At 30.3% G+C, this 15,981-nt stretch overlaps 1 protein-coding gene across 1 annotated transcript; it reads right to left on the reverse strand.

The window, feature by feature from the left end:
- Positions 1–631: 631 nt before the first annotated feature.
- LOC113364170 (T-complex protein 1 subunit epsilon-like) lies at positions 632–15,661 on the reverse strand. Its single transcript, XM_026606650.1, has 10 exons — positions 15,471–15,661; positions 14,104–14,338; positions 13,604–13,836; positions 13,132–13,290; positions 12,032–12,172; positions 10,886–11,099; positions 10,500–10,654; positions 7,703–7,857; positions 6,900–6,991; positions 632–762 (listed from the first exon to the last, which is right to left on the reverse strand). The coding sequence occupies exons 1-10, from the start codon at positions 15,576–15,578 to the stop codon at positions 632–634; spliced, it is 1,623 nt and encodes a 540-aa protein (XP_026462435.1). The 5' UTR covers positions 15,579–15,661.
- Between the last annotated feature and the right edge of the window lie 320 nt (positions 15,662–15,981).

Consider the following 15,981-nt stretch of genomic DNA (forward strand, 5'->3'; position numbering starts at 1 on the left):
TGCTCAGTTCTCTTAAAAACGGAATTGCCATTTTTGGCGCTTTTTGTTCGGTATCTTCGTAACGACTGGCCGTGCCTTTACTAAAACTAATCAGCACGTCCATTAATAGGAATCAAATGTTTTTTAAATCATTCAAATCAGTTGATCCGTGCTATACACATCGTGATCAAAAAATTGTAACTAAACATGCATACATATATAAAAATATTCAGAAATATAAGGATTTGCAAAAATTTTATTTTTAATTTTTTTGTGATAAATATACCCAACAGGTAGTTAACAAATAACTTAGATTCAAAAAAATAAAAAATTATCAAATAAAATTTTCTAGCAAAACCTTCTCTTTCTATAAAAAAAACTTAAACTAACCGAGTCCACAGTTTACGAATAATTCCATACAGTTCTTACAAACTGTAGTAAAAGTCAACGCATTTAGTAACTATAAATGTATTTTTATTTGAGAATATGAAACATCACTATCTTAATAAATAATACTATGAAAACAAATAACCGATGAAACAAAAGCAAACAATAATTTTGCCAAAAGCTAAAATGATTGGTGTTCAAAAATTCAAATGCAATTTGTAATAATAAGTGTCATTGATTTTGGTTGCTATAAGACTTGTATCAATTATTGGTCAGCAGGTGACCTGACATCATCGATTTTTAAAATCATCTTAACAATTGTGTAGCTAATACCAACTGTTGCTTCTTGCTGTGGAGAAGATTCGATGACGTTTTGTTTTTTCATATCAAACTGACCTGGAAAAAAAAGAATCAGTATCAATAAATAGAAAATTAGATAACTAAGTGTGGAACACATTTAACAAATTGGTTTAATAACGTTATAAAAGATTTTGGTTGTTTTTGACAAGTACCTAACCCAGTAATGAAGCACAAAAGTAGTATCAAGAAAAATTACTAATGTAGCATTTACGTCACACGTGTTTCGTAAATTTAAAACAATGGTGAATGTATTTTATGATACGTTATTAAAATAATTATAAGTTAACTCTATGTGTATCTTTTTCATAATTTTCATTATATTTTATATTTGCTCAAAGTCAAATTGGACCTTTGTGCCTCGCCCTGCTCTACATATATACTTTTCATTAAATTTACTTTAATTCATCAAACGTTACTTGAAACTTTTCAAAAAGCAGGTCAAAGAAGAAATACTTAATTCATTTTCTATCTCTCTACGGTATTATTTACATACACAAAATCCAGAATCCAAAAAAATCTGAAAAACTTGAAACATAATCAATAAGTCGAAAGACCAAAGAAGACTTGATTGGATTATACCATGTTTTCTATAGAAAGTGTATAATACTTTCAGTTTGATTGTATTGACAAAATATAGACAAACTAATGAGGTTTATTGTTTTTATAATACCTCATTGTATATAGCATTCAAACAACACATCCTTATACACTTAAAGTATTAATTTTTTTGATTCTCTAGAAATTGTTTAGAATATACCTTACTTAGCAAAACGACGTTTGCCGGTCAACTATTATATATATATTTTAAGCTAGCTTTATTCTAGCATTAATTAATTAATAAAACACCTTTTACTTCATACAACACATTTAATAATTCACCAAATTAACACAACGCCGAACTGTTCAACACCCAAGTTACCGCCAGACTCCGACTCGCACACAGATACATACTTCTGTTCCGTAAGGGATCAGACACTCTACATATGACACACCATAGAGCACATACACGTCAGGATAGACACTCTTGGCCGTTATATTCAAATGACAGACATACAATATTATAGTTCGGCCAATCCTGACCTCACAGGCGTCCCCGACTGATGAGATCTAATACAACAGTAATCTAAATCTAATATTACAACACAAATCATAAAACCATTACAACATAATCATAAACATTACAACATAAATCATAAACCATTACAACATAAATCATATTTCATTCACTTATTGTCTCTACCAACTTTGTCGCCATTATTGTCCTTATACGCCTATTTATTTTTATACACTTATTTAATTTTAGTTCTAGCTTATTTCTACGAATCATCTCTAACACCCTACGCAACACTTCAATATTCTCCTCAATTGTTTCTGTGGCCATTAGTAAATCGTTCATGTACACTATAACTTCACAGTTCATCACAAAACAACGAAAAATGTCACTTACATATCTCATAGATACATTCGGGCTATTACAATACCCAAATGGCATACGGTTGTATTCATATTCTCCCTGTGCACACCCCAAGCTAGTGTATTTTCTACTAGTCTCAGCCACCACCACATGAAAGAAAGCGTTCTCCAAATCTAGCTTCGTAAAATACCTCTTAGACTTCGGTGAGTCCAAGCAATCATCTATTCTTGGACTGGGGTAAGGATCGCGCACCACCCGTTTTTCAGTCTCCAAATATTCCTCTCTGACCAGATCTCCTACTGTCGCGACCACTCCATAGCCATGCATTTCAAATGCAGTCTCTGGCTCTTCCGTTTTTCAGTCTCCAAATCTTCTGCTGTCGCTATCGCTCCATAGCCATGCATTTCGAATGCAGTCTCTGTTTCTTCCGGCTTTTCACTCTCCAAATATTCCTTTTCTACCAGATCTCCTGCTGTCGCTATCACTCCATAGTCATGCATTTCGAATGCAGTCTCTGGTTCCTCCGGTTTTTCACTCTCCAGGTCTTCTATTGCCGCTACCACTTCGTAGTCATTTTCATCTGGTATATTTATATTTGCTCCGTCTGTGGTAATCTCACCATCAATCGCCAATACTTCGTTAACTCGAAATGTAGTGCTGTCAGGCGCCACCTGCGCCGTACTCCGGACATTTTTGCAGAATCTCTGCTGATGCTCCTTTGAGCCACAGTCGTAGCACGCCACTCCATCGTTCTTCGGTTTGATACACCTGGACGCCATATGTCCCACTCCGCCACAATTAAAGCACCTCACCGTAGGATATGTGCCTTGTGTTTCCACTCTAGGCAACACTGTTGGCTGTACCCTCGTAGGCAGCATCATATTGCATCCTCGTTCCTCCGCTGTCAACTCGTTCATTACACCTAACAGAGTTGCTAAATCCTTAAATTGGCTCATCTTGGCTTGAGCCTGGAGTGGCGGGTTGTCGAAGCCGTCTATCATATAAGCCAGTAGATCGGACTCCATAAAACCCAACCTATTCCCTAGCGCCATCTTCTCCTGAAAGTATGCGCTAAACGGTTCCTGTTTTCGCCACCTCCGAGACTCAAAGCGCTTCATTCTAGTCATCCTGTCTTCTATTTTTGAAAAACGCTGTTAGCACCCTCTTCAGCTCGTCGTATGAATATGTCGCATACTCTGCCTTGCTGTCATATAATCGCCTCGCCCGCCCCGACAGCTTCGATGTTATCAGCACCGCCATCTTTTTCTTAGGCACCTCGTATGCATCCCGGACGGTCTCAACCCGTTCAAACCACGCCTCGATGCATTGCTCAGACGACCCGTCGAATATCGGTATCGTCGCCAACCACTCGCTGCTCGAGATGCTATCGTTTTTATTACTGGTTGTCGCCCTAATAAGATTAATCAAGTCCGTCAACGATAGCACTCTTAAGGCTTCGGGCACCAAGCTCTCAGCATCACCACCAGTAGCCATCTCACCAAATCTTATTTTATTTCCGCAATCTCCAGTTTTTAATTACACACATCGCAGCTCCGCGACTCGCCAACGTCAATATTACGCCCTGCTTTTGATATTTTCTCTCCACTCTGTTCTTATTTTGGTTACCCACGTGCTAACCTCACTTTAGCACAACACACAAACACACAAAACTTACAAAACTTACAAAATAACACCCGCACTTGTACGATAGCGAAGCACACCTTGCTTTCTATCGCACCCCGTAATTATAATCCGCCTGATTAATAACACGGGCACTCCAAAAAAAGATTACTGAAATCGCCTATTTCAATAATCCACACCAATAATGTTCTCTAATAAAATTCTCCACGTTTTGATCCAATCCCACTTCTGAGCTTTAAGCTAGCTTTATTCTAGCATTAATTAATTAATAAAACACCTTTTACTTCATACAACACATTTAATAATTCACCAAATTAACACAACGCCGAACTGTTCAACACCCAAGTTACCGCCAGACTCCGACTCGCACACAGATACATACTTCTGTTCCGTAAGGGATCAGACACTCTACATATGACACACCATAGAGCACATACACGTCAGGATAGACACTCTTGGCCGTTATATTCAAATGACAGACATACAATATTATAATATATATATATGTCGACTGTCAAGTCTTGCTTGATATCGTGTTTGGGTGGGAGTGTTTCATGCGTCATAATGTTACATTTCAAAACTTTTTTCGAAATGTTTTTAATTTTGTAGTTATTCATTATTTTTCCAAAAAATATCCTTTTCTAATACGTTACAAGTTTAATTTTATAAAATAATATTTTTTTTGAGTGTTTTTGTCCTGGTGTTGCTGAATGATGACACGCATCTGGTGTCGAAACGTATAAATAAAAGTTTTTAATACCTTATACCTTTTTTATTTCGACGAATGGGCTGTTAGTTTCTTTGAAATATATATATATCTATATATATATAAATCTCGTGTCACGATGTTGGTTCGCGATGCACGCCCAAACTACTGGACCGATTTTAAATTTTATTGGCTCATAGTGTGCATATATATCCAACTTATGTTATAGGAAATTTTGAAAAGTAAATTTAAAATATAAATACATAATTTTTATAAATTTCTAAAAATTTTGACAGAAAATGACCAAAAAAAAAAAAACACTAAAATGACAAATGTCAAAATTTATGGAAAATTCGAGAATTAGAAAAAAAATTGACAGTTCAAAAAATATAATTCAAAACATACATATATAGATATATCTAACATTTATATGAAATGCTATATTCAGAATCACTGTATATAGTTTTAAATCTAATTAAAAATCAATGTTTATAAATTTAAATGAAAGTTGACATTAAAAAAACGTGAATTGACATTTGACATATTTATAAAAATTATTAGATAAATAGATTTATAATTTATATTTATTTGATTTGCTTACGAAATTAGTTTGGATACCAAAACTTCCTCGAAACATTATAGATCACAATATAAAAAACGACATATTAAATTCAATATTAATCATAAACAAAATTTTGACAGTTCAGAAAAATTGAATTTTTGACGACTTTAATAAGAAACAATTACATTAATTATTCCGAGTTTTGTTATAGTCAATATTGTAGATACAAAACATTATTGAAAAATATTATATCACATTATATTAAATTTCGACCAAGAAGGAAATATTTATTTAGTTTTATATTTTTTATAAATTTCCATAAAATTTGACAGGAATTTACTAAAAAAAACAAAACACTAAAATGACAAATGTCAATATTTACGGAAACTTCGAGAAAAAGCGATTTATGATTTCTGAAAAAAAATTGACAATTTTAAAAATATATTATTTTTACTTATTGAAAAAGTAACAGATATATTAAAATATATCCAACAGTTATATCCAAATTAGGCAAAATGCTATATTCAAAATAATAGAAATATATAATGTTTATAGATTTAAATAAATTTTGATAGTTGTAAACTAAAAAAAGTGAAATGTTATTTATCAATATCTATGGAATGTATTAGATGAATAAATTCATCATAAAGAAAATTTTGGCAGGTCAAAAGAATTAATTATTCCAACTTATATTACAAATCACATTTAAGATACAAAATAATAAAATTTATCAAATTTAAATAAATTTGAGCGGTTACGAATTTAAAACAAATGCCGAAAATGACGTTTGTTAATATAATATTGTTAAGAATAAATTGATTTATGATTAAGATTTAATTTGCTTAAGTTGTTTATTCAGGTAAACATCACAAAATTAATATAAATCATGATTGAAAACTGAATATTATATCATATTATATTAAATTTCGAAGTGCCAAAAATCAAACATTTAACAGATTTGGACTCGAATTCCTCAGAACTTTATCAAAATGTTTAATTATTTCAGTTTATTTATTATTTAAATTAAAAAAAAACACTTTAGTCAACAGTATTGATCCATCATATTCAAATTTTAATCCGGATTTTATTTATTTTTGAATTGATATGAATTTTTCATAACAAAAGGTTTGAAATTTGGTTGTCAAACGGATTCAAATTTCAATCAGGTGGATTTTAATAGGGGCCGTTGCAACGCAAGGCTGGGTATGCTAGTATATATATATATATATATATCTGTTCAAAAAGTACCCGGAATTTTCGTTTTTTCAAAAAAATATTCATTTATTCGTCTACATTAATGTGGTCCCCTTCAAAGTAGTCCCCCCCCAGATATAATACACTTATGCCAGCGTTTTTTCCAATTTTCGAAGCACCCTTGATATTCACTTTTTGATATGTCCTTGAGCACTCTCAGCGATTTTCTTCAATCGAGGAAAACCGCCGTCCTTTCATGGGTCTCTTCAACTTTGGGAATAGGAAAAAGTCACACGGAGCCATATCTGGTGAATTTTTGCACTTTGCAACACTTTATTTCATTTTTTACGCAAAATTTAATACAAATTCTTTGACTTTTCAATTCTTCCATTGTAAAAATCGCCGAGCTCAGAAAAACACGTCGAACCTTAGCGACTACCACAGACAAAGTAAACAGTGAATATAGCTGAAAATTTCATCATACTTTAGGGGCATGTATACCAACACAATAAAAAAAAAATTTTGACAATCAGACACTCCAGACCCGCGAAATTTAATTATTAGTAATTCCGGGTACTTTTTGAACAGACCTCGTATATATAGATATATACATATATATGATATATATACACAATTACTAAGTTCTAGGAACTTACCATTGAACATGCAGTCAATTCCAAGAGCAGGATTATTTTCAGCTACTTGACGAGATTTTACTTCTGATAATGTGTGAATCGGACTCAGACCGCTAAAAAAAAAAACAAATGTAAATTAAAATTAAAATATTAATTTATATGGGACTTATTCTTTAGTATTTTTTAAATACATAATAAATTTCAATTAACGAGCTTTTAGAAAATTATTATTTACACATTTGGACCATTAGAATGTAATTATGCCAACAAGAATAAAACATTTAGTATGTAGCGATACGAGTCGACGTTGGTTTTGAGAAAACGTAAAAATAAGCGATGATTTTTTGATTAGAGTTTTATTTATTTATATAATAATTCATAATTAGAAAATATATTTACTAAAACTGTTTTAATGTATCTATTCCGCATGATTAATTTAAATTGAATTCTGTAAACTCACCTTAATTTTGAATCTCTTAAGAACTGAGTAATTGAGAAACATTGCTAGTTTTTTTTATTTGATTGAATATCCAAATTTTATTAATTGCTTAATATTAATTACGCGGTTGTACAACATTTTGACATATTCAACACGCAATACTTATTTAATTACCGATTGTATTTTTGCATAAACAACATACTTTGCGTTGTATAAATTATTTAACTAAAGTCGCATACTGCCTTAAGACAAGTTGCATCAACTCGTCGATACATGTAAATAACTGACTTAATAATAATTGAAAAAAATCATAATTAATTTGGCCAATTTTACAATTGCGATGATAGAGTTCTCAACAAAAAAAATATTTTGCTTTGGTAAATACCTGTTTTCAGCTAAAGCTAATGGTACAGATTCCAAAGCTTCTGAGAAAGCTCGGAAAGCATACTGTTCTAAAGTCGATAGCTTATCTGCTTCTTTAGCGACTGCAAGACTGCAACTGATTTCAGCAGCACCACCTCCAAAAACGATTCTATTATCCTATAATAAACAGGAAAAAATAAATAACAAACAAAAAATAATATAAAATTGAATTATACACTAAAAGCAAATCAATGAAATAATTTTGCACCTGTTTATAATGAATTATTTTCAATAAAATTTATACGAATGCATTATAAAAGGATTTCAACACATTATTAGCGTGAATTTAAAGTAGTTAAACAGATGCATTGAGGGTGAATTTCAGAAATTAATTCCCCAAACTTTAATAAATTATTTATTTTTAATTTAAATAAAAAGTAAAGGGTTTTTAATTAAAAAATATTTAGAATGTGTACAAAACAGTAGAAATAAAAAAATCAACTCTTTAATGCTTCCATAAAGATGCACAATGAAACAAACTGGGTCTATAATATTAAACTAAAACCATTTTGAGATTGTTTGGAATCAATGGAGTCTTGTAAAAAAGTGGAAGACCAGAAACTCTTGTAAAATATGTGTCTATGCACGGAATGCCATCCATAGACACATTCGATACCGAAGTTCTAATAGACTTCTGTAATCTTCGAAAAGAAGACAAGCGAATGGGAGCAATTAGAATGAAAGTTTCATTAATATTGGGAATTATAGAATTCTAGAGCCTCCCTCCATAAAGTAATGCCTAACGGCAGTTTCATTATTATGCACGTTTGGTAATACGCACGTCAAGGTTTTGACGTATTTAGCACGACATACCCAGACGTATATGACATGCGTAAACTCTTTTCCTAAGTATCTCGGAACATATAAATTTTCATTTTTGATGTTATTTGATTACTATAACTTACCCTAAAGAAAGTTAAAGAACATTAAACTCACAATACTTTAGGATTTTTTATATGACCTATTTTCAATAATTACATTGAAATTCAAACTAGGTGGTTTGGTATTTTGCCTTGAGGCAAGTTACATAAACTTCCCGATATGTGTAAATAATCTACTTAATGAATAAAAAATAAATTAATTTATGAGTGATTATAAGTATTCCGAGTGGATTTATTACACATCATTGCAAACGAACGAACGAACACGTTAAAAATTAATCAATAATTATAATTGAACCAGTTTCCGTAGGACTTTAATGGTTTACTATGTTCAAGACCAAGCACACTATCGTTATACAAACTAAATCATCTAATTTTATTTTTAACAAACGTCAAAAAACTACTCATTTTCTCAAACTTTGATGAATTTTTAAAATAAACTACTTGTCGTGAGGCCGTAATAATTCAGTAAGTTCTATAAGATCATGATATATATCGCCAAAAAAAGTTCCATAAAAATCGGCCTAAATTTTTTTTTCAACAGTCAATTACAAGAAACCGGCTCGGTAGATTTTCACCAAAAACTAATCAGTACCATTCCCAACTAATATCTTTCGAACAGTTTTTGATTTTTTAAAATCGGTTCGGTAGTATGAGCTTAAATGTGGACAAAAGATTTAACACTTTTTTCCAAATTACAAAGAAACGGCTCGGCCGATCGTCGCACAAAACTGAGAAACGATAATCCTCATCGAGATACATCAAATGCTCTTTAAATATATGAAATCGGTTCAGGCGTTTTTGAGCAAACGTCGATCTCTATCAAAAACTAATCAGCACGATTCCCAACCAATATCTTTCGAACGGTTTTTGAATTTTCAAAATAGATTCAGAATTGCGGGCTAAAACGTAGACGAAAATTTTTTCACGTTTCTGCGATTTATAAAGAAACAGCTTGGCCGATCGTCGCACAAAACTAACAAACGATAGTCCTCATCGAGATACATCGAGTGGCTTTTAAATTTTTGAAATCGGTCCAGCCGTTTTCGAGAAAACGTCGATTTACGGCGAAAAATCTGTTCACATACACGCACACACACACACATACTTTTTCCAAATTTAGTCCCATTCGATTCAGAATGGCTTGAAACGTCGAGAAAACATAAAATTAGCAATTCGGATTTTTTGATGAAAACATAAACTTCTCCTTCGGGAAGTTAAAAATAAAAAGGTTTTAAGTTTTCAAAATCATTTCATTTTCTTTTGCAAAAACCTTAATTTTTTTGCATGTTCTCTTGCTAAATTTAAAGAATTTTCTCAAACTAATCGCAAAAGCTTTTCTTGAGTTTCATCAAATGGCAAATCAAATTTTTTAAACCAGCATGAAAACGTCGCCGAAAGATTAAATTTTGGCTCACATACACACATACACTTTTTGCAATTTTGGTATGAAACAATTAAGAATTACTGAAAACGTCAAAAAATATAAAATTAGCAAATCAAATTTCTTTGCAAACAAAGCTACTTTGGAAAGTTAAATTCTGACTGAAAAACGATGAATTTTAAAACGCATATTCTAGTAGATTATAAATATTTATCTCAAAAACAAAAGTGCGGAAGACACAAATTTCCACTGTGTATATATAACTCAATGAACGATGTGATGAAAAGAGATTTGAAGGTATATCAAAATTATGGTGGGTATTTATTATTAAAAATAAACGTCAAAAATTAAAACAATGAATATACACAAAAAGTACAGTAAAGTTTCAGTTTCATACACAAACATATAAGGTATTACTTTTAAATTTAGTATGTTCAAAGAGTAAAAATATGCCCTCTGATACTATGTTAAGTATAGTAATAATAGTAATGTACCTTAACTAAAGACCTGACGACACATAAAGCATCATGTATTGATCGTTTTGCTTCGGCGATGATCATTGAGTTTCCACCACGTAAGAGAATCGTTACCGCTCTTGAATTATTGCACTCTTCGATAACCAACATCCTATCTTTAGCTGTTCCAAATGCTGAGTAATGAAAAAACAATGTAGTATGTTTTTAATAATAAAATATAAAACTACTACTATTAGGGATGACTAAAAGAATTCCAGTAAACTTATTATTTCAAATAAACAACACAATTTTCATATTAAGAAATTACTATTAGTATTACTATGTGTAAAACTGTTAAAGTGTAATCATTTAATTTTATCTAATTAAATAATAAAAAATAGTGAACATTCAATTATTGTTTGTACCTAATTCTCTAACAATTCCAGCTTGTCCCAATTTCTCAGGAGTGAGTTCTTCAAATCGTGGGACAATTCGACCTCCAGTAGCAATGGCAATCAATTCTATTTCTGGTCCACCAACCCAGCGAACAGCTGGTAAATTGTTTTGAAGTAAAAGATGATTTGCTTCATCGTCAAAGCCCCATTGACAAATAGCTAAAGTGGCACCGGAATCTTTAACCTAGTAATGGAGATATGAAGATATAAAAAATATATTCAAAAAATAACAGACAAAATTAATAATGTAAATAGGTGACAAAATATACTTTTCGGTCATTATTACTGATAAGATCAGAAACTATATACCATCATCTTTTTAAACTTAAATATAAACTAGTGGTATATGGCATCGTGCCTTAAGGCAAATCGCAGTTTAAAAAAAAAATTTAAACTTTGAAAAAAAAAAATAAGATTTGAGAAAATTTAAATTTTTGAAAAATATTGAATTTTTGATTTTTTTTTTAAAGTAATTGCACTGCATAGAGACTAAATATCGAAGCGCGTAAGCGCCGCGTCGCAGTATAACGGACACATGAAATTACAGAACCTATAGAAATGTAAAGAAAACTGATACACACTAAAATCTCCATAAAATATCTGATAATTTGATGTGCATATGTCTAATAATCATTTTCGAACGCCAAATGGAGTTTTTTTTTTTTACTTTTTTTACTAGATCTCCGAAACCACTACACCTGCCTTTCCAAAAATTTAATCAACTCTTCATCTTGTCAATACAAGTAATTTTTTTTTTTTGAATAATTAAAATCGGACTTAAAATTAGACCTGCCTTTGCCAAAAACTAATTAGCACGCCTCCTTATCTATAGGAATCGAATGTTTTTTAAATTATTCAAATCGGTTGATCAGTGTTCCCAAAATCGACGAAAATTTGTATAGACACACACACACACACAAACAAACATTCATTTCTCCTAAGGTATGCCAAAATGTCCACAAACCTTTGAAACATAAAGATATATAAAAATTTTCACTTTAGATTTTTTGTGATTACTATAACTTATCCTATGAGAAGTTAATAAGGATTTATTTGTAGAATTTATTTCTTCTAAAGTCCATATGACTAAAAAAAATTCAATTAATAATAAAGTACCTGTTTAACCATCTCCTGGAACTTCTCAGCCTCATATTTTCTGAGCTCATTATAATCTTCAGCAGACTTGACTTCCATCTTATGTTTAGTTTTTGGCTTTGGTGGTTCAAATGGGCAGGTTAAAATAGCAACTTTGGCATTCTATAAAGAAATAAATTATATATTTCGTATAAAATCAAAAAGATGCAAATTACAACTATTATTTGTTTTTTTGCTCAAAAAGCACTTCCATGATGTGTCTTATAGTTTATTTTTCAACATATATGTTTCAAACAATCAAAATAATAAGAATAGAAAAATATATACAAATGTTAGAAACAACACCTTTAGTAAATATTTCTAACAGCATTCAAATTGATATCTTTGCTGTTTGAGAACCTACTTTTTTTATTTTTCATAATTCATTTATCCCCTGCATTATATAAACATGGAAGTAAAAGTATACATGATCGGCAATTTTACTGAAAGTTTATCTCATGTCACCGGCTATTACTTCACAATTGAATGAAGAAGTAAAAGTTCCATTACTGAACATCAAAGTGTTAAGATCAAGTTATTAATATATACACAATTATATTAAAAGTATAATTTGATATTTCCCATTTTGCTAATTTAACATAGGCTATAGATGCAAGATATTGGAACTACTATTAATAATTATATATGTACAAAATAGGAGGTCTGAATTACTATATTTGTAATATTGCAATAGATTTTTAATCTTGTTTGAAGATCATGAAGATCAAAAATATAACAGATCTCACAATTGCTTTGTCTCATTCTTTCCAATGTCAGATCACAATATCAGTAACCAAATTTATTTCTTAAAATGAAATAATTATCTTTTCACTATAACGATTTCTAATAACAACATTAGCCCTGTTTTTTTATAACAAATTTCTCTAACTTTATAACAAGTTCCCTTAAAGCCATATTTTGAGTTATGAATGCAATATTTGTCTTGCTGATAAAAAAAAGTTTAAATAGTAAGATTAAAAAAATAGAGGAAAATATACAATAAGAATAATGAAATTAAAATATGAACTTTTATTACAACACTTCCTGTAAACATTTTCAATATCATGCAAAATAAAAATTACCTTCAATGTTTTTGGCATCTGTGAATGGCTCATGGTTTTGTCAATAACAACACCTTTCACAAGCATTGAATCTTCCATTCGACCACCATCCTTACACACTATTTTTATCAATTCAAAGTTGACATCCTTCTTTTCCAAGTCTGCGACAGCCATAACAGCCTAAAAAATTAATTATTTATAGAACGTAATTCCAAAAACTCTTGCATTTTTTAAACAATTATCAAATTTCACAAATCTAATACATCAAGATAGCATTTAAATTAATTAAATAATTTGACATGCATTTATTACTTATTACTTAAGCAGGTAAGTTAGTAATACAATTATTATTAATATTAAATATTGATATTATTATTAGTTACTTATGATAACCAATAAACACAATGAACAAATAATATTTAAATAACATGCTCAAAATTCATTCTTTAAACATTTATAATTTATTTATTATACAAATTAATTATTTCCTCACATTGACAGCCATTTCAGCCATCTGCCGGTGGCACTTGTTAACAATTTTTGATCCCAAAGTCGTCATCGCCACTTTGATCAATGGCTCGAGATTATTTTGGGAAATAGGAAAACCTTCTGAAATGCTATCAAGATGCTTCATAGCACATTGCGCAGCCAGTTCATAACCATCAGCGATACGAATTGGGTGTATTCCACGATCAAGTAAACTTTCTGCATGCTCCAATAAAGCGCCTAAAATTTGAAAACAGATTTTTGTAATGAAAATATTACAATATTTATGCAAATCTACAAGTAACTATTACATCTAAATTATGATTATTAACCTTTTCCACATGCACATTGCAAAAATAATGTATTACGACATTTGTAAAGTATTATGTCACTGAAGTGATGGCACGAGAGTTGAAAGTGATAATAGTGTAGTTAAAAAAAATATTTAAAAATACATTTTTCATCATTTTTGGTATTCCAAATTAAAAATTAAAGTTAATTGGTTACCTGCTAAGACAACAACTCCAGTCGTTCCATCACCGATTTCATCATCTTGAGACTGTGACAATTGCACCATCAATTTACCAATTTCATGCTCCACATCCATCATTTTTAAAATAGTTGCCCCATCGTTAGTAACAGTGACATCACCATCAGATGATACCATCATCTTGTCTAGACCTTTTGGTCCCAAAGAGGTCTTTAACGTTGAGGCAATAGACCTCGCAGCCAAAATGTGCGACTAGAATGAATAAAACATAATTTAACTCAAAGCAATAGATAAATGCATTAAAATTGATGTTATATAATAGTTTTTTCTTTATAAATATGCAAAATGTATTGTTCATTAGTGAAAGATCATTTTGATCAATAATCTAACTGGACCAATTTATTATTCAGTTACTTAAACTTTCACTTAGATGAGCAAAAATCTAAACCTTTTAATAAATTATCTTGCAAAAACTGTGCAATAAGAGATTTGGCAAACAACTAACATTAGTTTTATTTAACAATGTATGTTATAATAATACAGATACTTCTATATCAGCATCATTTATTTTTATTTCATTTCAATCAAGTCTTTAAATAATAACTTTTTAAATTAAAATACATATATTAGTTAATTGTAATATAAATCTAATTTAATTTAACTAACATCAGTCATATAATGTTCACCACCACACACACACAATTAATAAAAACAAATTGAGGCTTTGAGAATTTTTTAAAATATTTATATGCAATTATGTGATTCATTGGCTTCATTAATTAATATCTTTCACTTTCGTTTAAAAGATAAATATGAATTAAGGCTATTTTCAATACTGTAAAAACAACTTGGATTCCCTCATACAATTATATGTATATAAGCAAATACTTTACAAGTTTTTATATCAATTCAACTTATGTCAAATAAATACTTGTGTTTAATTAATATAATACAAGGCCCGGGTATAATTGCATATTATTTTACACTTGAGATTATGGCTAAAAGGTTACATATAAAAAGTTTTAAAAATCATGTCAATTTTGAAAAGTGAGGTTATAAATAATTTTTACTTAAAATTGCAATGTAAATGTAATATCATAATAATAATTTGGCTTAAGCTCATTATTCTGTGCCTTTGGATTAATATTTAATGTTACTTAAAAAAATATGAACAAAATAAAATATTTTTGGATCTTTCTCGAACACCGAATCACAAGATTTAGGTGCGGTTAGGAAAGAAAAGTATGTGACTAAAAATACGATTTCTATCAAAATAATATAAGTACTATAACAAATAGCACTTTGAAATCGTATTACATGCAGAAAATTAAGACTATCATTAACAATTACTTCCATATAATATAAAATAACCATTATTTCTTACTTTCAAGGCATCGTTCCCTGTAAGTCTTTTTTGTTTATCCTGGTCCCTCAGAATTATGAAAGGTCTGCCGTATTCATCAAAGGCTATACTTCCTGGGAAAGCCGCCATCGTTAGATTCACCAAGTAGTTAAACAATTGCTAGATGTTTAAAGATTTTAAATGCCATAAAAACTTGCACAATTCACAGAGCGACGGCAAAAACAAATGAACCGAAACTAAGATGCGAAGTTCGTACGAAGATAGGAAACATTCGACAGTTGACAACATAAGGAATTTGCTATGTTGGTATTTCTTATAAAAGCGTAGTTTGAATTACGGATCGTAATTAAATAAACTTACATGTTTATAATAATAATAAATAATAAACAAAAATTTTGGTTTTCAGAAGAATTTCAATATTAATGCTTTATAGAACCACAATTATTTTTTTTTTGAGAGAGTCAAAATGACACTTAAAAAGTTTTTGAGAAAATGTAGACGAAACAAGTGGTGTGTATGGCATCGTGCTTTA

The sequence above is a fragment of the Ctenocephalides felis genome, unplaced genomic scaffold, assembly GCF_003426905.1.
Source record: "Ctenocephalides felis isolate EL2017-DRISC unplaced genomic scaffold, ASM342690v1 CF-g0.4_SCAFFOLD_00845, whole genome shotgun sequence".
Lineage (NCBI taxonomy): Eukaryota > Metazoa > Arthropoda > Insecta > Siphonaptera > Pulicidae > Ctenocephalides > Ctenocephalides felis.

Excerpts from the sequence above, each read along its gene's own strand:
- LOC113364170 (XM_026606650.1), bottom strand. The coding sequence starts at position 15,578 with ATGGCGGCTTTCCCAGGAAGTATAGCCTTTGATGAATACGGCAGACCT. Across the intron at positions 14,339-15,470 it reads CAGGGAACGATGCCTTGAAA|TCGCACATTTTGGCTGCGAG; the intron begins GTAAGAAATAAT and ends TATTCATTCTAG. Across the intron at positions 13,837-14,103 it reads TGGAGTTGTTGTCTTAGCAG|GCGCTTTATTGGAGCATGCA; the intron begins GTAACCAATTAA and ends TTCAAATTTTAG.